Source organism: Aspergillus aculeatinus (assembly GCF_003184765.1).
Source record: "Aspergillus aculeatinus CBS 121060 unplaced genomic scaffold BO66scaffold_37, whole genome shotgun sequence".
NCBI lineage: Eukaryota > Fungi > Ascomycota > Eurotiomycetes > Eurotiales > Aspergillaceae > Aspergillus > Aspergillus aculeatinus.
Window position 1 is genome coordinate 125,378 of NW_020291506.1, and position 22,759 is coordinate 148,136.

General features: G+C 57.0%; 11 protein-coding genes across 11 annotated transcripts; 6 read left to right on the forward strand and 5 right to left on the reverse strand.

Annotated features, from left to right (window-relative positions):
- Positions 1-514: 514 nt before the first annotated feature.
- On the forward strand, positions 515-1,111 carry BO66DRAFT_455867 (uncharacterized protein; the record flags this gene model as incomplete). Its single annotated transcript, XM_025652113.1, has 1 exon — positions 515-1,111. A coding segment is annotated over one exon (597 nt), but the record flags the coding sequence as incomplete, so codon positions are not given.
- A 598-nt stretch (positions 1,112-1,709) lies between these two features.
- Positions 1,710-2,741, forward strand: BO66DRAFT_430148 (alpha/beta hydrolase family protein; the record flags this gene model as incomplete). Its single annotated transcript, XM_025650504.1, has 1 exon — positions 1,710-2,741. One exon carries the CDS (start codon positions 1,710-1,712, stop codon positions 2,739-2,741), a length of 1,032 nt encoding a protein of 343 aa, XP_025501913.1.
- A 345-nt stretch (positions 2,742-3,086) lies between these two features.
- BO66DRAFT_284308 (uncharacterized protein) lies at positions 3,087-4,634 on the reverse strand (the record flags this gene model as incomplete). The annotated part of the gene is made up of 2 exons (XM_025643105.1): positions 3,087-4,077; positions 4,156-4,634. Coding segments are annotated over 2 exons (1,470 nt in total), but the record flags the coding sequence as incomplete, so codon positions are not given.
- A 527-nt stretch (positions 4,635-5,161) lies between these two features.
- BO66DRAFT_472936 (RING finger protein) lies at positions 5,162-6,071 on the forward strand (the record flags this gene model as incomplete). Its single annotated transcript, XM_025653002.1, has 3 exons — positions 5,162-5,578; positions 5,631-5,837; positions 5,906-6,071. Exons 1-3 carry the CDS (start codon positions 5,409-5,411, stop codon positions 6,069-6,071), a joined length of 543 nt encoding a protein of 180 aa, XP_025501915.1. The 5' UTR covers positions 5,162-5,408.
- Positions 6,072-6,127: 56 nt separating this feature from the next.
- On the reverse strand, positions 6,128-7,396 carry BO66DRAFT_472937 (FAD-binding oxidoreductase). Its single transcript, XM_025653003.1, has 3 exons — positions 6,989-7,396; positions 6,405-6,942; positions 6,128-6,335 (listed from the first exon to the last, which is right to left on the reverse strand). The coding sequence occupies exons 1-3, from the start codon at positions 7,121-7,123 to the stop codon at positions 6,208-6,210; spliced, it is 801 nt and encodes a 266-aa protein (XP_025501916.1). The 5' UTR covers positions 7,124-7,396; the 3' UTR covers positions 6,128-6,207.
- Positions 7,397-7,809: 413 nt separating this feature from the next.
- On the reverse strand, positions 7,810-9,406 carry BO66DRAFT_440471 (FAD binding oxidoreductase; the record flags this gene model as incomplete). The annotated part of the gene is made up of 3 exons (XM_025651255.1): positions 7,810-7,943; positions 7,994-9,212; positions 9,269-9,406. 3 exons carry the CDS (start codon positions 9,404-9,406, stop codon positions 7,810-7,812), a joined length of 1,491 nt encoding a protein of 496 aa, XP_025501917.1.
- Positions 9,407-10,623: 1,217 nt separating this feature from the next.
- BO66DRAFT_440472 (uncharacterized protein) lies at positions 10,624-12,176 on the reverse strand (the record flags this gene model as incomplete). Its single annotated transcript, XM_025651256.1, has 2 exons — positions 10,624-11,734; positions 11,794-12,176. The coding sequence occupies 2 exons, from the start codon at positions 12,174-12,176 to the stop codon at positions 10,624-10,626; spliced, it is 1,494 nt and encodes a 497-aa protein (XP_025501918.1).
- A 508-nt stretch (positions 12,177-12,684) lies between these two features.
- BO66DRAFT_403277 (uncharacterized protein) lies at positions 12,685-13,518 on the reverse strand (the record flags this gene model as incomplete). Its single annotated transcript, XM_025648857.1, has 1 exon — positions 12,685-13,518. One exon carries the CDS (start codon positions 13,516-13,518, stop codon positions 12,685-12,687), a length of 834 nt encoding a protein of 277 aa, XP_025501919.1.
- Positions 13,519-14,466: 948 nt separating this feature from the next.
- BO66DRAFT_455878 (beta-glucosidase) lies at positions 14,467-17,301 on the forward strand (the record flags this gene model as incomplete). The annotated part of the gene is made up of 7 exons (XM_025652114.1): positions 14,467-14,539; positions 14,615-14,720; positions 14,777-14,838; positions 14,889-14,914; positions 15,003-15,127; positions 15,182-16,466; positions 16,541-17,301. The coding sequence occupies 7 exons, from the start codon at positions 14,467-14,469 to the stop codon at positions 17,234-17,236; spliced, it is 2,373 nt and encodes a 790-aa protein (XP_025501920.1). The 3' UTR covers positions 17,237-17,301.
- A 320-nt stretch (positions 17,302-17,621) lies between these two features.
- On the forward strand, positions 17,622-19,193 carry BO66DRAFT_430154 (uncharacterized protein; the record flags this gene model as incomplete). Its single annotated transcript, XM_025650505.1, has 2 exons — positions 17,622-17,998; positions 18,056-19,193. The coding sequence occupies exons 1-2, from the start codon at positions 17,628-17,630 to the stop codon at positions 19,191-19,193; spliced, it is 1,509 nt and encodes a 502-aa protein (XP_025501921.1). The 5' UTR covers positions 17,622-17,627.
- Positions 19,194-21,240: 2,047 nt separating this feature from the next.
- BO66DRAFT_393314 (lipase 1 precursor) lies at positions 21,241-22,723 on the forward strand. The gene has a single exon (XM_025647730.1). It carries the CDS (start codon positions 21,257-21,259, stop codon positions 22,544-22,546), a length of 1,290 nt encoding a protein of 429 aa, XP_025501922.1. The 5' UTR covers positions 21,241-21,256; the 3' UTR covers positions 22,547-22,723.
- The last annotated feature ends 36 nt before the right edge of the window (positions 22,724-22,759 follow it).

Below are 22,759 nucleotides of genomic sequence, written 5' to 3' on the forward strand. Positions count from 1 at the left end.
TCCAACCGTCTCAAGTACGAACTATGCGCTCAACTCGACAATCAAGTCTTTAAAATTTCTTGGGGAATGCGGACATTGCCAGTTAATGATCATTCGAGGCAGCAGCGTGACCTCCCAAGCCTGACTGGATTACTTCAGTATTTATCCTGGAAGAAAGTTAATGGAATGAGCCTGGCAAGGGCACTGGGGTATGTCAGACGGCAGACACCGAAGAGGAGTGGGAGCGGTACTGGGTACATCGAGTTGAGAGCATGAGGTGATTATATTCACCGGTTTCCCTCCTTTATCTTCATCTATATGATAAGGAGATTCATCATCACAGGGACCCACACGTGGTGGCAATGGATGGCCGGAGCATTCATGTGGGAAGGTCACTGTTCTCATGGTACTTCAAGTGAATATCGCAGTCGGAAGCCAAACCTGTACATACGGCCCACATGAGAACAGAATTCCTCCCACAACACACTCCATCATTCAAAAACATAACACTTATCAACAGCTAACCCAATATCAACCTCCTTCTCTACTCTACAACTTCCCACCACCTCCACTCCCAGCCACCCACCGAAATCAACCTCACTCCTCGAGATCAGACCAAACCCTCGAGACAAGCACCACAATGACCCAGATCGTCGCCCTCATCAACCAGCTCGCAGTCCTCACGTTCACCCTCATCATGACCACCAACCTCGCTCCAGGAATCAAACGCCATCTCACCGCCATCACCGACTCCTCGCCCCTCGCCGCGGGCCTCCTCCTCTACTGCAGCATCTCCTATCTGATCAACCACAGCCGCTGCGGCCTGCTCGTGTCGACCTACTTTGCCCAGCTCTACTCGACCATCGCGACCGACTACCTGTGGAACCTCCTGTTCTGGAAGACCCTCCCTGCGACCGGGCTGTGGGCCCGAGCCCTGAAGGACGAGCTTTCCATGCGCAAGGATCTGTGTGTCTGTGAAGGAGCGGCCGCCGTGATCCAGTGGTGCTTCGATCCATACGCGCGGGTGCTGCTGGTGTGCGAGTGGATGGGCTTTCTCTGCGTTGGGATCTATTCGACGGTCTTTGCGGCCAAGGCGGTTTACCGGCTTCTCGGTGAAGGGCATACATATTGAAGCTCGGAGAGGAGGTACTGGATGAAACAAGTTTGAAGAAGTGATTTCCAAGGAATGATGTGCTTTGTTTACGATATGGTGAGACTGGGGTAGAGCCAGGCAGTCGGGAGATACTGGCAGGCGAAGGGATGCTGGCCTGGCCCTGGGCGTGAACTGGTGCCATTGCATCTGTACTATCCAGCCTGCATGCTACTGAGACTGATTTTTCGACTTTGATGTCGTTAGTTGACCACAATGAGATTGCATTTCTAAGCAATGGAGTTTATGGAGATAAGGGACAGTCACTGCGCCCTCGGGTTTTGGACCGAGTCTAACTCCGAAGCATTGCATCTGTAAGATCCGATGCTATCCCCGATGGTCGCTTAAAGTATGCCATAGCACTCGCCAGTTTCTCTAGTCTGGGCTTAGTGTACTGTTGGTCTTATAAGCTCTGACACAGTCTGACAGCATCAAATCCCTTCAGACCCTACTACGACGAAGCCAAAGCATGTATATAAATACCGCTCGTCGTTCCCTCCGACTCAATGCACTCGACCAGCGTTTACCAAAGCACACACTCACACACAGACTCAAGATAGGAAAGAGACCAAACCCCAAGATGACCATTCAAGACCACTCCACCATCACCACCTCCAGCGCCCGGCGTCCGCAAGACCACGCCCTCATCGGCCAAGCCGCAAAGATCCCCGCCCCCGCCCCCGAGCAAACCATCTCCATCAGCCCGGTGATCCTGCCGGCCCCCAACCGCATCATCGACCTGCACATGCGCATCACCGCCCCGAGCACCACCGACAACAGCCCGGGCCCCCTCCCCATCATCCTCCTCTCGCACGGCCACGGCCCCTCGAACCACCTCTCCTCGCTTCACGGCTACGGCCCACTGGCCTCCTTCTGGGCCGCGCGGGGCTTCATCGTCGTCCAACCGACCCACCTCAGCTCCAAGTCCCTCAGCCTCGACCCCTCCGTCGCGGGCGCCCCACTGTTCTGGCGCTCCCGCGTGGACGACATGAAACTGATCCTCGACCACCTGGCGCTCATCGAGGAGCTCGCCCCGACCCTCAAAGGCCGAATGGACCACACCCGCATCGCGGTGGCAGGCCACTCGATGGGGTCGCACACGGCGGCCATGCTCCTGGGGATGCGGCTGACGGACCCGGCCGACGGCCGCGTCGTGGATCTCTTCGACCCGCGCATCCAAGCGGGGGTGCTGCTCACGCCGATCGGGAACGGCGGGGAGGCGCTCAGCCCCGCGGCGGCCGAGCGGTACGCCTTTCTGCGTGGCACGAGCTTCGCGGAGATGCGCACCCCGGCGCTGGTGGCGGTCGGGGACGCCGACGCGTCGCCGCATCTGACGGTGCGCGGGCCCGAGTGGCATGCTGATGCGTATGTGCACGGCCCCGCGCCGAAGAGTCTGTTGACGGTGGCGGCGGCCACGCATGGACTGGGCGGCATCGCGGGGTACGATGCTAGGGAGACGACGGATGAAAGCGTCGAGCGGGTCGGCGTGGTGCAGCGGGTGACGTGGGCGTATCTGCGGGCGAGGCTGTGCGGGGACGAGGAGGCGTGGCGGGAGGCGGTTAGGGTTGTTGGGGCCGAGCTCGAGGGGTTGGCGACGGTGGAGTCGAAGTGAGGTCGCAGCGTCCAGTGATGCAGGACCGGAGTGTTACGATTGAACAGCAGATAGTGTGATTGCTGGTCTGGTCTTACACTCGCTCCCTCTCGTTGGAATCTGGATTTGAGCTGCAAGTTTACCAGGGGGTAGACACCGGACCTGATGGAGTGGATGTGTGATTATATGAAGAACAAGCAATGGTATGGTTAACTATCGATAAAACCCTCATGCCCATTCCCAGAGCACACCCCGAACATAACGCCCACCGCCGAACTACCGACAAGACACCACCCCGCCCTTCCGCCCATACCTCGCCGCCAGAAACGACTTATGCACCTCGGACACATTCACCCTCGACGAGCCCCCCATCAGCCGCTGCACCGCCAGCTGCGCCGACCGCACACTGTACTCGGTCATCAGCGCCGTCTCCTCGGGGATCTCCACGTACTGGCCCACTAGCGCCAGATTGCCCAGATCCGAGGGGGTGATATCCGGCCGATCGCCGGGGTCGCGTTTGAGGAGCGGCGACAATCCCAGCGGGAGGACGTAAGGCACCGTCCTGGCCTTGGGGATGATCTGCGCGGGCGGGATGTTGAGGCTGCTGAGGAGCTCGGCGAGGATCTCGTCGCCGCTGCATGCGGGCATGGGTTTGTGGATGTGGTGGCCCGGTGCGTCCGGCGTGAAGCCATAGCCTAAAATGGAGCGGAGGGATCCATCGTGCTCTTGCTGCGCCTGCTGGGGAAAGACGAGCTTCAATGACCAGTTGCTCTCTGCGATGGTGGCATCGACGGCGGGATGGGTGCCCAGGACGCGGTGGTGGAGGGCGTTGAACTCGGCTTGCGGCAGGTGGATGACGAACATCCCCAGGCGGGATTCCGGGAGATGGGTGCAGAAAGAGGCCGGGTTGCCGCACTGCGAGGATTTCTTGGCGAGGGCAACCCACAGCGCCCAGCTGGGGTCGTCGAGGAGGCTTTGCGTGCTGGTGGAGAGGGCGGGCGGAGGGCTGGCGCGGGTGCCGGTCGCGATGCCTGATGCAGCGGAGCCGAGGGTCACGATGAGGATGTCCTCTGCGCGTACAGGCAAGACCATAGGATGTCCGCAGGGGTCAATCGCTTGGATCCCGCTGGCGGTTTGAGGATAGTGGTCCGGGTGGAAGTGGATGTCGGTGACGTGGAGGTTGTGAAACTCGACCCCTTGGTTGCGAAGGTAGGCTCGCAGCGGCTGGAGGACGGTCTTCCGCAGGGAGAGTTGCAGTGGGTCAGCGATCTGGATGCTGTTGCCGATGACCTCGTCCAGGTATTTGCTGATGTAGCGATGGAACTCGACGGCGGAGTGCGATGGGCGTAGGCCGAAACTGAAGCCCGACATCACCCCCTTTAGCATCGGGTTCTCCAGCCGGAGACAGGATGCGTCAGGGAAAGGCGGGATTTACCTTGATGAGAATAGCCTCCAGAAGTAGGTGTCGAAGAAGGACTCATCGAACACCAGCTGAATGCTCAGCCCTTCGTATGCTTCCTCGTCCTGCAGGAGGAAGCGGAGGATGTCCTTGCGGTTCTTGCGCCAGACCTGTTTGCGGCCGAGATGACCGAGGAAATGGATCGGCTCTGCCATGAAGGCCTCGGTGCGGTCTCGGGTGCATGTCGCAGGGGATTCGTCATGGTGGAAGGTGGGTACGTCGAGGGGTTGAGGCTGATGCGGTCCTTGGGCTGATGCGCATGGCAGCTCCTGGCAGTGACTCGTACTAGACGTGATCAACCGCTTGCGTGTCGACTTGTTATTTCGGATAGTGCCAGTAGGCTGTGGCTGACCCCTTGAGTCGAGGATACGGATTCGATTGCCGGGGATCTTGGCCTCATTTATCAGACAAGAGGCAGCAACCAAGGACTCGACCCCACCACCTATCAACCACACTGTATGTGGTCGACGATTTCGAGTGGTCATGATGGTGTGTGCATAACATGTGAGCGTTGGGAAATGATCTCCTGCCTGCCAATCGAGGTTGGGGATTGGCAGGGCCTGATTTATACATCTCTTGCGGGGGGGCTCGTGATTCCTCAGTGACTCAGCCCTGTCAGCTCACCTATTCGTGAAGGCAGATCTGGTGCCCTGGTTCAGCCGAATAAGGCGTGGGCCGTCGCGGGCACAGCCCAGACATCGGCTAGAACTGCCTGGGCCTTCGCATTCCCCTCGTCTCCAATCCAGCTCTACTGACATCGTGTTGAGAAGGGTGAAAAGACCGAGTCCCAAGTCTCACAGGAAGACATGGTTCCGAGTGTGGAGTGTGAGAAGCAGTGAATGGGGGAGGGGATCGACGGCCGCGAGGGCTTGGTAGTGGGGGGTCGCGTGACGGGCCAATGTATGGATGCGGCGAACCCAAACCATAAAACCCCGCGTATTGCATCCATGGCTACAGTCCATTTCCAGTAAAAGGCTGGAGCCTCAGCATGATCACCCTCCCCGTATATCACATGAGAATGATGAGCAGTTCCCGGGGTCGGGTTGCTTTCCGAATATCAAGTCCCCAGCCCCAGATCACTCGCTATATTATTCATTGTTGGCTCGTAAACTAGACAATGAATCGTACGCGACTTCTGTTGCAGGCTCCAGTTTTACGATCAAGATGAACGGCTGTGCTGCACGAATACCTTCTCGTGCAAAAGGTCGTCGAATGTCTGCTCACGAACCATGTCACCGCCCTTCGTACAACGACCAGCCACCAGCCCTAGCCCGCCGCCTTTGAGGGCTCCAGCCTGGGTCCACGCCGAGTATGGAACCCTCCCGCCGAAGCAGGACGAACTCCCACTCTATCTTTGTGTTCTGTACATCATCGTCCTGTCGATAACAGTGTTCATGCTGTAAGTCGTGGCTCGTTAGCTGAGTCTTCACTCTAATGCTGATCGCGACCAGGGTCATCGTCAAACGCCGCTACGAGGCAGACTTTACACCCCCAAACACTGCTTTCGAGCCCATCCTCCCGTACACGAGTCGCAACTCGGAGGAACGGCGACTGCTCTACTTTCAGCAGAGCGTGGTGAAGGATCTCTACGGAGACTGGTGGGCTTCCATCCAGACGGAGCGGAGCAAGCTGATGGGGTATAACAGCCCTGCTGTCTGGTGAGTGCGGGTCGCGGATGTCGAGGGTTGTCGCGTCTGCAATAGCAAGCCACTGACGTCGTGTGTAGCCCCATCTGTCTGGAAGTCGTCACCAAGATGCAACTGATCTACCTGCTCCCATGCAGACATGTCTTCCACGATCGCTGTCTGGATGGCTGGGTTATGAGTGGCAGGAACACATGCCCGCTGTGTCTGGATATCATGGCGAGGCCCGGGAGGAAAGAAATTGTGTAAATAGTGGTGGATGTATATACCAGCAGAAGTATTGAATTACAAGTAACAGAGTCAGTGATAGCTGTGCTGACTCGTACATCAACATGGCCCATTGTCAGCATAGCAACGTCAGACATAACCAAATCCGACCGAGGAGCTATTTTCGCGTGTCTAAGGAGGCACTGTCCAGGCTGCCAAACAGCCCATACGGGTCATATTGCCTTTTCAGTTTCTGCAAGCGTGGTAGATCGTCCTCGCCAGAGTCTACTACACTGTCTTTCGGCCCTGAACAGATCAGCATCGTACAGTAGATTTAAGTCCTGCGATGGGGGACTCTAAAATGGTGGAACATACCACCATCTGCCTCACTGCTTTTCGTAGGCCCTTCCTGCCTCCCCTGAGGATACACCCTAAAGACCAGCTCAGTGGCAAGACCGAACACCCCTCCGGCATGATACAGCGCCCAAAAGAGATCGGGCTTCTCCGTGCTCGACGTTGTGGCAATGCTCCCATCCGCCAGGACTATCTTGACACTCACTAGATTGTCGATAATCGGGCCAGGGCAACCCGCCAACCAGCCACTTCCTGCTCCAGTTCCTGCGTCGACTGGAGTATCATCCCCGGTGACCGGAACGACCGTGAGGCCCGATGCGCCCGCAACGCCGACGAGATCCTCCCATCTCGCGCCTCCTTGAGCGGCCAGTGTGCGTGATGCCGGATCAACCACCACTTTGCTCATGCGCGCCAGACTGATGAGAATCCCCCCCTCCTCCCCCGATGAACTACCTGTTGCAAAGACGCCACCGTGGACGATAATCGGGATGTGGTGTTTACTCGCGTAGCTGAGAACGCGCGAAACCTCGTCGGTGGTCTTGACTTGCACGATGGCGCCCTGCCTCCGTCAATCATGAAACCAGCTTAAATGCATACAGACATACCGGGTCGACCTCACCCAGCTCGAGACCGCGAACGCGCTCCGCGTAGTCCCCATCACTTGGGGTGTGCACCTCCGCCCGGGTGTCCTGCAGCGTCGCTTTCAGCTCGATCGCGCGTCGGCACGAAAGACGGGTCATCTTGCATAGGTCAAAGTACGCTAAGCTTGCGTTTCGATCGCTGCGGCAATGCTGCTACAGAGCTCAAAGCAAGCTGTCAGGAGCTCGGAGGAATCCACCGAGCAGAGCAACAGCTTCCTCGGACGAAATTTGGTTCGGCGGTGGCGAGTTTCCCGTCAAGCCAGACGCTCTGACCGAACCTTATACACTCGCGACCGAACAATGAACCGCAACCACAGGGCATTACGAGCACCGCAAGGTTTAACCCGGTCGTTCCAGACCCATCGACACCCATCGACGAGACTCCGCATTTTCCCCGGCCGTCGGCTCCGAGCTTTGCAGGATATCGCTTGGCAAGGGGGATACGAGGGAATTCTCGTGTATTCTGGCTAATCGCTCTCTCTTCTCCGGCATCGGGGGCTGTTTGGTCTACGCTATCGGTTGACTCTATCTGAGAGGAATGTCCAATCAACTAATCATGTATCATCCATCAATTCAATCATTAGGCTTATATTAATTCGACCGGGATAGGTGATCTTGCACCGTGTGCAGATCATAACGGGTATAGAATACATGTCCGACCAATGAACCGTTGCTGAGTTTTGCGCCGATGTCCAAGTTCACGTCACATACGAATGGTCTTTTGCTGAAGTCCACTCAATGCCTTTTTCTGTAGCACTGGGCAGGCTTTTGCATGAGATTGAAGCCTATTGCCGACCGTTCTCCGGAACCCTAATGCGGTGCCACTTGTTGAACGTATTGTGCGGGTCGTACTTCTTCTTGAGCTCCTGCAGGCGGGGGAAGTTGTCTCCGAATATCTCCTCGCTGCCCACATCGTGGCCTGTCCTCTGTTAGCTGTCTTTCCTCCCATCCGCGACAAGACCGTCCTACCAGCATAGTTGGCATAGATGCCCGTGCCCCGTCTCGGGCCCTGATACCCCGGCCGCTTGATCCCCGCCGACGTCGCAATGCGGCCTAACAGACTGGCCTGCGCCAACCGGATTTGCGCATCCAGATCGGCATCGTACCACCGAAACAGACAACTGACATTGTAGTACGGCCCGCGGTTCGCGAACGCCGTCGCCTCGTCGGGGACCTGCATGATCTGCGCATTCGGCAGCAGCTCAAACAGCAGCCTGCTATCCCGGGTCTGCGGGCATTCCGTGAGCACCCCGTTGAACTCGTCGTACACCGACTGCACGAACCCCAGGTCCAGCGGGAGGGTGACGTTGCTCCCGCGCATGCTCTTCCGGGGGCCCATGGCCACGTCCAGCGGGTAGCTGATGTTGACCTCGGTGTCGCTCCCGCGGCGGTGCAGCGTGTCCGTCGTGTTGAGAATCCCATTCAGACTGTCGTAGGGGATCATCCCCGCGGTGTTGGCGAGCGGGTCCGCCTTTAGCAGCGGCGCGAAGAACTGCTCCGCCCGTGCCTGGTCCCCATTGTAGAACACCACGACCAGAATACAGCACTGCGTCATCGCCGGCGCCACCGTGAACCCGAACCACAGACCCTGCTTGCCGTCCGTCTGCCTCTCGAACCGATTGGCGAAATCGACAATGACCGCGAGTTTCTCCGGCGCGAAGAGCAGCGTGCCCGCGAAGACGGCGTTGCGCTGGGGATGCGCGCGGAACCCGAGCTCGACGGCGACGCCGAACTCCTGGCCGGCGCCGCGGACCGCCCAGAAGAGGTCGGGGCGGGACGTCTCGGAGGCGATGACGATGCTGCCATCGGCGAGGACCACCTTGGCCCACAGCAGGTTGTCAATGGCCAGCCCGTACTGGCCGGTCAGCCAGCCGTAGCCGCCGCCGAGGGTGGCCCCCGCCGCGCCGATGTGGCTCAGCGTGCTGCCCACCACCGCCAGCCCGTGCTGCGCCGCCGCCACGTCGATGTCCGCCCACAGCGCCCCGCCCTCGGCGGCCACCACGCGCGCCTCCGGGTCGATGCGCACGCGCCGCAGCCGGGCCAGGTCCAGGACGATGCCCCCGCGCGCCGTCGAGCTGCCGCTCGTCGAGTAGCCCCCGCCCCGCACGGCCAGCGGGATCTGGTGGCGGGTCACGAATCGCACCACGATCGCCGCTTCGTCGGCGCAGGTCACTCGGACCACTGCGCCCTGGTCTCATCAGTCTTGACCATTCCTTTATTCGTTGGGGAGGGGCAGAAACTCACGACATCCTCATCGCACGAATCGCTCCACTGCTTGATGTTATCGCCGTAGCCCTCGCATCCCCACGTGGAAATTTCCGCGTTGGTGCCCTGGAGCTCGTCCCGTAGACGACGGACTTGCGAGAGTGGTAAAAATGGCATTATGGGTGTGTGTGGTGTGTGTGGTGACATGGATTGGGAAGGGTTCACATACTCAATGTTGGATAACGGGTATATTATAGGGCGGGCAGAGTGACAGCCACCGGACCGTGGAATGGGATGCGAATGAGGTCAGCGCCCAGATTTCACGGGCTTGGGAATCCGGCCAGTGTTAACCGTCGCTCGGCCGAAATCATGCTACTTTGGCGATTTGTTGCCGGTGGTCACGGTACTTTCTTACCTTATAAGGGCTACAAGAAGGTGGTCTGATCGGACAAAGAGCTGGAGCTGTGGTGGCCTGTGGGGGTGGCAAATTGCTGCTGAGAACGGGTCCACCGGGTTTTCCCGTTGTCGACTGGTGGGAAGTGCAGTGCACAACGCTCTTGGTGACTTCTGGCTCGGACTTTTTCCCTAACTCTCCCGACATGATGTAGTCGTTTCTTGGAGGTGGGTTTCTGCAGGCGGTTTCTTCCTTGTCCAGTTGTCCAGTGTGGAAAGGTGTGCGATCCGCGCCGTGGTTGACTTCATCATGATGATCCCGTGAAAATAGGAAAGAAATAATAAAAAGAGAGCTGGAAGTTTCCTACTTAAACATCCAGCTTGGGAATTATTGTCAATTCATCTTCTTCAAGACAAGGACTTGCAACATACTCAGTACTCCGTAGATCCCGAGAAAATTCTCGGTGGATCATCCATGCTACTTGTAAACTGACTGTGAATTGAGCTGCGGTCAACAGAGGGTAAGCCGTGGGTGATGCGACCGGGCGTCCGTGCACGGACCACCTACGCCATCCCCAGCAAGAGAGAGTCGACAACTGGAGCTAACCTGTCTACGAGCTAAGATATGTGGCGTACAAACCAGAGATATACCAAATTGTCCGTGCTATTGCTCGCCACAACTTTCACCCGTGACTTTCCCATTGTGGATGTCACGAACGCATAACTGAACTACTGTCGTTCCTACCGAGTCTCCAACCCAGGGAGACTAACCCAGCAGACCGATATACCTTTACCGAGTATGATTCTCGTCGAGGATCTACCTCAGCTACAACACTGGCATGACCTTCCCGGGTGCAAAGACAGAGAGTGGCAATGAAGACGAGGAGGTAATCTGCGATGAGAACGTTGCGCGTGCGACATGCCCTATTCCTCCAGGACTTCCCACGATAATCACAGACAAACACCACATATTATCCTCTACAACCACAGTACCAGCCTTATCACCACCGCACCGGAACCCAATACTTCCGCCAGCCAGCCTCCGTGTCGGCCTCCCGCCACCGCTCCACCCCGTCGGCCACCCCATCCTCCCCCACAGTCCAATCCCCCGCCCGCACCCGCTGCGCCCAGCTCTCCAGCACCCGGTGCAGCGGCACGTCACGCAAGGGGATGAGCCCGTTGAACTCGCATTGATACAGATCATAATTGGCATCCGCCGGGTCCTGATCCAACCACGGATTGCCGCCCATGCACGTGCCGTCGCTGAGGCGGGCCCAGCCGTGGCGCCCGATCCCGAACGGCAGCAGCAGGCGGCAGCCGTTCTCGCCGCTTTTGACCCTGCGGTCGTCGGCCGTCAGATACAGGCCGGCGGGGCGCGGGGCCGCGGTTCGTCGGTGCTTGTCGTCGCCGAAGTCGGCGAGGAGGGAGTTGAGGCAGAGATCGGGGTTGGGGACGGTCGTGACCGTCTGCCCCGGCGCGTTGGCGGCGGGATCATCGGCGAGGAAGAGGAGGGTGGGCTTGATCGGCCGCGCTACGGGGAGTGCACGGCGCATGGCAGATTGATATTCGAGATTTCGCTGCGGTTGGGCGCGGAATTCGGCCTCGGTCGGGAGGCGGATTCCCGGGGCGAGGTAGCGGAAGCGAACCGGGCGGGGGGTGGCTGCACTGGTTGCGGTGCAGAAGCGGTTGATGAAGCTGTTGGGGACGAGGTGGGCTTCTGAGCGCACGGCGGGGTCGGACCAGGGGAGGGTTAGCCGTGCGGAATCCCTGCTGCTGCTGCTGCTGCTGCTGCTGCTGCTGGGTAATCGCATCTCGATCTCATGGATAAGGTCCTGGAAGGCTTGCACGGCCTTGTCGACGTCGGCGGCGGTATACGTATGGATCCGCCACGGACCGATCGTATCAAAGGTAGAGTCACACAGCGTGTCAGTCCCGATATCCCCAGTAGGCCACTGCCCATCCACCTGGGCCTCGATCTTGTTCTCCGTGATCATCTGGAGGTAGTCCGCATAGATGTCTTCGAGCGGCCGGAAGCCGTGACCATAGTTGAGGATCGGGTGGGTAGCTTCGCGGCTCTCGGCGAAGACAGCTTTGCAGGTGATTTGGTCGAATCTACGCACCTTGCTCAGGGCACGATCCCGATACAGAGGTGGTGAGTTGCGGCAACCTACATGATCCCCCATTCATCGCCATTGGGGTCGTACCAGCTCGTGGCGCGATGTAGGTCGAGATAGCAATCCCTGCCGTCGAATATGTCGTTGAAGCGTTCATCAATCAAGGAATGAGGAGTGTTCAGGTTTTCGAGATAGTAGCAGAACTCCGGAGCCTCGGGGTGGTAGTATACGCGCTGGAAAAACCGGACCAAATGGGGATGGTACCGCGCGGCGAGTTCTTCAGAGGGTTGAAAATGCCCCCACCAGGTTGAAATGGAGCTGTTCTCCAGGGGTTTTCCTGCTCCAGTCCAGGCGATCAGGAAAATGCGATTATGGAGTTCTGCGCACAATTCATAGTTGAATGGTCCTAGAGGAACTTCCTCTCCGTGATTGCGAGACATGACTGGACAAGGTCAACATGATTTGGACTGAAGGACACTTGCTTGTTTTTATGCATCGAAACCGGTGACTCAAAACTCAATTCCATCGTCCACGGCGAAGCGTGAAGGATACAACGACCAGTTTTGAGGCACACCATGGTTTACAGAGCTGTAACAACGGCGTTATACGACCCACCAGCTAGCGTGATCTTGGCAGCGCGATGTTCGACGACTACTGTGGCCGAGGCCTCGTTAAGCTCGACTGAGAAGACCGATCTTTAACTTCTCAGGCTTAGTCCACTCGTTTGTATCCGGACTTTGCTCAAAGCGTGTAGCCTCACCACGGATTGGTCCTCAAACCCCTATTTTCAGGGTCATCGCAGTACGTAGTCCCGTGAGTGCGCAAGAGGTCCATCTTGTCGGGCCCGGGCCGATACCCGATGTAACCCAGGATGGTTATTACAGATTCTATTACAGAGTAGGTACTCGTATTTCACCAAGCTTCGTAATTATCAACTCATTCGAGTAATCACAAACTTAATGATTGTTCTGCCAGACACTCCGCCAGCGCGCGAATGCGCCAATCCTCACTGCGCAACAGCATCCCGCAAATCGAGCGGCATTCGTTCCGCGCCCGGTCGCGCATCCACCAGAGATCCAATTTCCGCATTTGAGTCAGCCAGACGGCGAGGAGCAGCAGAGCCACTTCATCCTTCCGGTGGAGGAGCTGCACGAAGGGTGATTCCATCTCGACGAAGAACCGGATATAGACGCCAAACAGCTGTGGGGCAAGATGCTTGCTCACGGCGGGTGTTTCACCGATAGTACGCAGGATGTTGTAGGCGGAGAGATACACGTTGGTGGCGGTGGTGTCGGCGGGTTGGATGTTGCATAGTTCCGCCAGGTGGGTGGTGAGGTGCGGTTCCTGTTGGAATTGGGATGCCTGTGGGGCCTGCACAGTGTGGCGGTCCTGTGTGAATTCCGTGTACCAGAAGGTCTGCGGGAGGCAGGAGTTGTATGGGTGCAGGATCGATTGGTGGATCGCCTGCACCTTGATCCAGGAGAAGGCTTGGTCGATGTCCTCTTGCCCGGTTCGCGTGACCCATGAGGTTGATTGCGTTGAGGCCGGATCCGCGACGACCAGGACATTCATCAGGAAGGCGGTGGAGTGCATCAGGTTGGCGGTCAGGACTGACCGGGGCTGCATCAGATCCTGGTTGTAGAGGGTGGCGAACTGTTGGTAATGATGATAGAAGATAGGCAGCAACCGGTGCCTGTCCGGTTGAAGATGAAGGAGGTCTCGCGCCGACACCGCCACAATCGCGTGAAGCAGCGAAGGTTGAGAGAGCGACAAGGGAAGCATGTGGGTCCGGTAGATGCGTTGTCGCTGTGCTCCGATCAAGCAGCCACTGGTATGAGTCCAGAAATGGTGAAGAAGATACTCCGCGGGGAGGGGAGCACTGGCGACTTGGTTGACCCCCGCCAGCGTTAGGGCATCGCCGTGAATACTGCGAGGTGAGCTGCATATGTTTGAGTACAGGCACGCCACCCCCCGCGCGATGCATTTGCGGCAGCTCGGTCTGGTCTCATCACATTTCACCCGTTTCCCCTTACAGGCATTGCATCCATTGCGGGACTTGAAGTGCGATTTCCTCTGCCCCCCCGTCTCAATTCTCCGGATCAGTTTCTCGCGCTTGGATAGAATCGGCGTGCCATCCAGGCGAAACCGATGCTGTGTGGTGGCCGGGAACATCGAGTCTGGCACTAGACCAGGATATCATGCGAAATTGGCACACATTGATCCTGATCCTACTTCTACACACGAATCCGAGGCCGAAATTCTGGAGTTGGCAGTGTAGCCTGCAATCTCGCTAAACGTACCCCGCAAGTCCCCGCAAGTCCCCGCATTACGCTTGGTATTAGGGCTCCAGCCTCCAGCGCTTTGTTTTTCCTACCCATTGTAGTTAGTACTCTCGGTATAGTCAACCGGCAGATGGGGAGATGGCTAACTCGATTTGGGAATTCTGGCAATACGAATTGCCAAGCCCTTCCCTCGGGCTCTTAGCAAGCAGTATATCACAACAAGATCCTGATACTGGCAAATCATCAGTCCATTCCTTTCGCATGCATGGTCTTGGCGTTAACCGTGACTAGGGTACAGTGTGGGGAGCAGTATGAAGCTGATCGGACGACTCGGCCATCCCTCTCAGCGTGCCCTGCCTGTTGGTGTATAAATATCGAGCTTTTGCCTCTCAGCACTTGTACTGTTATTCAAGATCAGTTGGAGCCAGTCCGACGCAGAATCACAGCCATGGTGTCTCGGAAGCTTCTTCTGTTGCTCTCAAGCCTGATTAGCTGGGGTGAGTGCAGGGCGATTACTGGAGGTAAAGCTGGTATGTTTCCTTAAGAAGAATCACTAAGCATTGTCTTGTAATGCTGACTGACGTGCCTCGGAACAGCCAGTAACGCGCCACGAGATTGGTCAGAAGCTGTCACCAAGACTGAAGACTTCCTGGCGCAGCTCACCCTTGAGGAGAAAGCCTACATCGCGACAGGGGTTGCAGGGTAGGATAGAGCCTTGTTCGCTCGCAAAGAAGTGAACACACGAGCTGACGGGTCAGACCATGTACAGGCTCCATCGCCCCAATCGAACGTTTGGGCTTCCGTGGCTTATGCATCCAAGGCAGGTCTTCTATCCAACACCCGAGGGTTTATTGACTAACTGGCTGGCAGATGGCCCTTTAGCAATTCGACCAGCTGTAAGTAGCTTTACGTCCGTCCCATTAATCTTCAATTCCTCCATTCCTGCTGTCAGCTATCTCCAAAGAGGCTAATTCTTTCCCCCAGGACTTTGCCAGTGTGTACCCAGCGGGAGTCTCGGTTGGGGCGAGCTGGGATAAAGAGCTGGCCCACCAACGCGGCGTCCTTCTTGGCGAAGAGTTTAAAACCAAGGGGGCCAATGTGATGCTTGGGTAATGTGTTTCAAGATTTAAGGTCGAGCTGCAAGCAACTAACATCGAAGATAGGCCGGTCGTAGGACCTCTCGGAAGAGACCCCCTAGGCGGTCGCAACTGGGAAGGTTTCGGGCCTGATCCGTATCTCAGTGGTGAGCTCGGACACCAAAGCATCGTGGGAACTCAGTCTACCGGAATGCAGTCTTGCGTGAAGCATTACATCGGGTATGAACAGGCCACGGGGGCGAACCCTACCCCAAACACGGACGGGGTGACGATTCAGGGCTACTCGTCGAACATCGACGATCGCACCATGCATGAGATCTACTCGTGGCCTTTCGCAAGTGCAGTCCGGGCTGGTGTTTCGTCCGTCATGTGCGCATATTCGAAGGTCAATGGTTCTTACTCGTGCGAGAATAACCAAACCCTCAACGCCATTTTGAAAGAGGAGCTTGGCTTCCGAGGTTATGTGATGAGCGACTGGGGTGGTACGATGTCCGGAGTTCATGCCATTGAGAATGGACTCGATATGGACATGCCGGGTGGCGCTGTCGGCTTCGGGGGGACGTCTTGGGACAACTCCCTCTTCGGTAGCAACCTCATCCAGGCTGTGAACAATGGAACCCTATCGACGTCGCGTGTGGACGACATCGTGCTCCGCGTGATGACCCCGTACTTCTATCTCAACCAGGATCGTGCCGACTGGCCGCTCATCGACCCCAGCTCAAAGGAACTCGGGGACTTCTCTGCCAGCATGGCCAACTATAGCTGGCCAGTGGGCGGCGAAGCGCACCGGGACGTGCGCGGGAACCACGGAGCCTTCATTCGCAAGCTTGCTGCTGAGTCCGTAACCCTGCTCAAGAACCAGAACGGTGCTCTGCCAATTACGGAGATTCCCCGCTTCATCGCGGTGTTCGGTAACGATGCAGCAGACAAGTCAGCCGGCTTGGCCTCATCCCCAGACTCCGAACTCATCGGTACCTTTGCTACTGGGGGTGGAAGCGGTTCCGGACGACTCACCTACCTCGTTTCCCCCTTGGAAGCAATCAAGACCTGGGCTAAAGGGAGATCCGACTCTTTGGTCCAGTATATAACCGACAATGAGCTTATTCCTGGGTTGCTCAAGCCCAACAGCGTGGGCTTCGGGGCGGCGATCTATCCCATCCCCGAAGTATGCTTCGTCTTCCTCCGCTACTACGTCTCCGAAGGCCCGGACCACAGCGACTTCGATCTCAACAACAATGGCAGTGCGGTGGTGAACGCTGTCGCCTCGGTCTGTAACAACACCATCGTGGTCACCCATTCTGGCAATGTGAATCTTCTTGACTGGGCGGATCATCCCAACGTCACGGCTATTGTGAGCTACACCTTTTGTCCATATAACAACCAAGGATAGTGAGTTACTGACCGAAGGACTTCTTGCAACAATAGATGATGGCCTACATGCCAGGCCAGGAGTCCGGCAATGCGATCCTGGATGTCATTACAGGTCAAGTCAATCCCAGTGGCAAGCTCCCTTTCACGGTCGCCTACAACGCCAGCGACTACAACACTGCGATCGTGAACTTCACCGCCATGGACATCACCAACCCGAATGGACGCCAGGTGAACTTCACGGAGGGGCAATTCTTCGACTATCGTCATTTCGATCACGCAGGCATCACGCCCAGATACGAGTTCGGATATGGTCTCTCGTACACCAACTTCTCCATCGGGGGGCTTTCTCTCAAGACCGTCAGCGGAAAGGGGGATGTTTCCCCTCGCCCAGATCCGAGCAAGCCAATTCAGCCGGGCGGGAATCCCGAGCTCTATGAGGTTCTCGTCACTGTGAAAGTCAAGCTGACCAACACAGGCAGTTTGGCGGGCGCGACGGTGCCTCAGTTATACCTGGCTTTCCCGCAGGACACAACCCCGGCTGGAACCCCCGTGAAGGTGCTTCGAGGGTTCGAGAAGATCCATCTCAAGGCGGGAGGAAGTCAAACCGTGGCATTTGAGCTTACTCGCAAAGATGTGAGTTTTTGGAATGTCGTGACGCAGGATTGGGAGATTCCGGCTGGGACTTTCGAGGCCAAGGTTGGTCTGAGCAGTCGCCTGATCTCGGTCACAAAGCCTTTTGAGCTTTTGTAGGGGTGATGATGTATCTTATGCTCTTGGAAAGTGGCTATTACGTGGTGTGGTGACTAAACACTCGAGTCTTCTTCACGGATGATGTTATCGCAATTAGACCGCGTCTAGTATGATAGTGAGTCACAGTTCAGAAATGAGTCAACCTTCTAGATGTATATTTAGGTTGATGCAAACGAGAACCAAACTCGCTCATGGAAAGTGGGATGAACAATAAACAGCTATACACACACTGTATGCCTGAGGCAATTTACTGTAATGTATTCTTCTGTCCTGTACTGTATGTATTACACGATTCCCGGATCGATTGGTCTGCTTTCAGCGTCCCAAGCTTTGAGGCTATTTATTTCCCCTCTCCCCCTTTTCCCTATTCGACTTCTTGACAGCAAGCAAAATGACTCAACGATTTATGACACACGTTTCCATCGCAAGATTCAACTTCGAACTCTGTGCAGACCTCTACAATCAAATCTTCGAGATTGGATGGAAGGGAAGCGGACGAAGCTGGGGCCAATTGCCCACCTGGTGGCAGCATTTCCAACCTACAGATGCAGAAGCCTCGCGCTACCACCCATGGATGATCGAATTCCTGAAACGTGTCTACTATCGCCCCGACTCCCCGCCGTTCTTCTATTACGTTGGTAATCTGTCATCGGGGGAGTACCTCGTGGACGAGCATGTCAATGGTCTAGCGGATGCACATGACTGCTTTCTATATTTGCATCACTCGACGGGTTGGATGTGCGGCGATGAATATGGGATTCTGTACAGTTCGGCTCTTTCAGACTCCAATCGGACTATACTTGCTAATGCTTCTGATAGCTTTGATCAGGTCGCATGCAAAGCCACGTTTGTGGCCCATTGTGAAGATAACCTCGACCGAATCAACACGGGTTACGGCTGGAAGCCGCTGGAGGATATCTACGGTGCATATCTGGCGATGATCACGTCCCGCAAAGTGGAAGTCCAGCAATGGCCCAGCGGTCGATGGGAGTGGGAGACCGACACCAACCAACTCTGCCACTCCCCTATCGAGACAATAGGACCATGGCGGTTCCATACGTACACTCCAACGGATATCCAGCTGGCTGTCGCGGCCCTGCAAGAACTCCTGGATGCGATCGAGGCTCGCTTGCCGCCGTCAGCCACCAGCACTGCTGATGTCACTGCCACTGCTGGCACGAGTGGTAGTAGTACTCTGACAATGCTCCCCTGGGCAGACCCGAGCGTCCGCGAGGAGGCCCGCATCCTCCCGAACAGCTTCGCCGGGGCGTTCTGCGACGCCACCGCGACCACCTGCACGACCGCCACCCATCGAGCCTTCCGGTACTTGGCCCCGGGGATCCGCCTGCCCACGATCGCAGAGTTCCGCGCTCAGCCATTCCGAGACTATGAGTATGTACCCTGGTACCTGCGTGAACTGCCCCGTCTCAGACCGATTCGTCCCACGCTGTTGCTTGTCGCGGACCCCGAAGATCCATCATCATTATCATCCCCACCAATGGTCGTCCCCGACCCCGGCATCGATCTCAATGACTTTCTGACCTCACGGAGGCGAGTCAGTCTCCCGGTCCCCGCGCGACCGGCGGGGCTTTATTTAAGCGGTGATGACCGCGACAACCGCTCCTGGGAGTCGGGGTGCCATCTGCTCCTGCCTTTCAGCATTGGGGAGCAGGGCTGGGTGCGCCGCAGCGACGGCACGATCATGGGGAGGGATTACGCGGACGATCTCGGCCCGAGGCCAGGCAAGACCAACTCGGAACTGTATCAGTGCGTCGAGAATGGATGTGCTCCCCACCGCCATGTTTCCATTCACCAGGTGCTGCGGAATTGGGCGGAGCGGGTGCGGGAGGGGGACTGGGACGTGGATGAGGACGGGGTGTCGGGGGGGATTGGGAAGTGGAGGGAGGCGGATACGGAGGAGATGTGGGAGAAGTACCGCGTGCCGTTGGAGATCTAGTATATTTGGGGGTTGGTGCATGCTTCTTTTGCGGAGCGGAGTTTGTTTGGTGGATTTGTTTAAGTTCCATACAGATGCTCTCGTGGTTGTTTTTAGAAGTTGATACACTACGTGTACATGTAGACTCAATGAAAGCACGCGATTTCCCTACAGGTAAGGTACGTTGATCGCTATTAATTGGGACTCCATCGGTCCCTGCTAATATTCGATGTCTCGCGGTCTTTCCGCCAGTCGTCATATCTAGTGGTGATGCTTCTGGGGTTGTTTGTATGTGTTTCCTATGCATCTGGAATGCTGATGAAGAGTCTTCAACTCTGTCTCATGAGGATCCCAGTGGCAGCCGGTGGTTCACTTCTTCAACACGTTTCTTCGTCTGAGATGTGGGATCATAATATATTCAGCATAAAAACGAAGACCACAGCCCATGAGTAGCAGACACTGCCTGATCTCAGCGAATTGGACGATTCGTTAATTTTGAATATGCTTACTGGCTTGTGCCTCTAATCGATGCTTGCTTGCTATGGCGAAACATCATAGTTATCTCATTACTGCACCCCACCAAACGTCTTTATCTGCGGATAACGAATCAATTGGGCACTGATTGGACCAGAACCAGCACTGAGTGGAGGTGGACGATCAATAATACCGAGAGATATTGCCCCGGTCTCCGGAATCTCTGCAGCCGGCCCTACCCATGCGACCCACCACGTAATCGGCCAGACAAAAATGCTGCATGGATGGAAAACCGCACACGGTGTCAGATATACGTGCAGAATCATCCATCATTATTTGCGCACTACTGACCGGATTAAAACTATCGATAACTGAGTTCATTCACATGTCAGATCAGCAGGGATAGCCCCGAAAATCCTCGACCAAAACCGCAGCGGCATGCGGGGGAAGCTGTGCGGAGGAGGCTAGCGCTATCACACCATATGCAGGTGGGATCACCCTGCTGACTAGCTGACAAGACCAGGGATATTCTCTGTGCCTGTTCCGGAGAAGCTGACCGATTGGACTTAGTGAATTTGCCGGACAACAATCCAAAGTATAATTGAGTGAAGAAAGTCCGACGCTTACGTTGTGGTGTTGTGGTGTGTGTGCCGTCCCTCGCAGGAAACCAGGTTATGGCAGCCGAGGCAGCGGAGGCTATGACCCATTGCTATCGGTGGTCGCAAGATACATTTCCCTATCGCACCACAAACCCATTGCAATGAGGAGACTTGTAATTGGGCGCGGGTTAATCCGACTTTTCCGGGCTGTGTAGTGCTTCTAGAAGGTCACCGCTGGTTGGGGGGATCCACTTGGCGCCGTGGAGGGTTCGCCTTTCTTCTTATCCGCCGGGGCGCAACAATCAATTGTTCTGAACATCTTCCATCTCTACCAAAGGATGCAAAATTCCTATACGGAGTACGGAAAAACATTCTCCTGTCGAGCAATGAGACATATTAGAATGGATTGTGCATCCAGATGTGAAATGACATAATTCTCTAACCAGGGATGGCAGTTCCAAGGCAGGGCGAGAGAGTCTCTGCCTGGAGTGGAGTCACGGGAAGACCGGAGCCCTGATCGCTCGCTATCTTTTTCCCTCGCCAACAGGCGCAGCTCTCCAGTCTCCAGCTCTCTACAGAGTAGCTCTCCAGCTTACACCACGCCAAGCAATAATAAGCAACAAGCTGCGGCTGAGTTCAGCATGGTTGAACCGACCAATCTCGTTGCGCAGCTGAAAATGACCGAAAGTGCCTGAGGGTTGCGGGAATAAATGATTACCTAGTAATGATTAATGAGGGATCCGGGCCATCCGAGGGAAATTCCCCACTTTGACTGGCTGCCCGAAGCCCGACACGAGGTTTGATGTCATTCGGCTTTGCTGCGCTGTGAACTGCACTCCTACAAGGAACTGGATCCTTCCGTCTAGTGTCTCCGTACCTTGCGGGGATTGTCGGTCAGCGCCCAGCACATAAACACAGCTTTCCCCCCCCCCCCAAGCCACCGTACTTTGCCCTCTTCTCCCACCTTTTCCCCCTTCCCTCCCCCCCCATCTCCCTCATCCCCTCCTCGCCATGCTCTCTCCGGCCCGGCTCCTCCCTCTCCTCGGGAGTATTCTCCCTCTTGTCTACGGGTTGCCTACCACCAGCCCGTCCGTAGTGCTCCCTCCCACCGAGGATCCCTTCTACAGCGCCCCCAATGGCTTCGAGAGCACCCTCCCAGGCACCATTCTGCGCCTGCGCCCGGCCCCCGGCAACCTGACGGCGCTGGTCAGCAACGCCTCGGCGGCGTACAACATCGTCTACCGCACGACCGACAGCCAATACCATCCCTCGTGGGCCGTGTCGACGGTCTTCATCCCGACCAACCCCAGCACGGGCAGCGACAACCGCACCGCGCTGCTCTCCTACCAGATCGCGTACGACTCTAACGACCTCGACGCCAGCCCCAGCTACGCCATGTACAGCTCGCCGCCGACGGACGTCTCCCTGGCCCTGAGCCAAGGCTGGTACGTCAACGTGCCGGACTACGAAGGGCCGCTGGCCTCGTTCACCGCGGGCGTGCAATCCGGGCACGCGACCCTCGACTCGATCCGCAGCATCCTCTCCTCCGCCTCCAACCCGCGGGTCACGCAATTCCACGCCCTGGGCCCCGCGACCACCCGCACCGCGCTGTGGGGCTACTCGGGCGGCGCGCTGGCCAGCGAATGGGCCACGGAGCTGCAGAACCAATACGCGCCTGAACTGACCCTCGCCGGCGCCGCCCTGGGCGGCCTGACGCCCAACATCACCAACGTGATGAACACCGTGACCGGCACGCTGTCGGCGGGGCTCGTCCCGGAGGCGATCCTCGGCATCGCCAGCCAGTACCCGGAGACGTACGACTTCCTGGTCTCGCAGCTGCACCCGACGGGAGCCTACAACCGCACGACCTTCCTGGCGGCGCGCAACCTGACCCTGACCGGATCGGAGCTCTTCTTCGCCGGCCAGAACATCTACAACTACTTCGTCAACGGCAGCGACACCTTCCGCGATCCCCGCGTGCAGTACGTCCTCAACCGCGACGGCTACATGGGCTACCACGGCGTGCCGCGGCTGCCCGTGTACGCCTACAAGGCCATCCACGACGAGGTCAGCCCCATCCGCGACACGGACGTGCTGCTCGCCCGCTACTGCGGCGTCGGCGCCAACATCCTCTACGAGCGCAACACCGTCGGCGGCCATTCCGCCGACCAGATCAACGGCCACGCCGCCGCGTTGACGTTTGTGGGGGCCGTGCTCGAGGGCCGCTATGCCAGTCTGTACAAGACCGAGGGGTGCACCTTCCGCAATGTGACGGTCAATGTCACCAGCTCCGTGTTTTAGGTGCGGTTGGTGGTGATGGGGTGGGTGTGCGGAGGTGTATAGTATCTGGATGGAGGGTTGTACATACTAATGCTTCGGGGTGATATGCGGGGGATGTAATTATGAGGAAACGGTGGGGTATGCTATGGTGATACGGGATATGCGATATATATAATAATGAAGATGAGTTTATGAGCTGTGATTTGTTTGGAGAAATTCAAGACTATTTGTAGT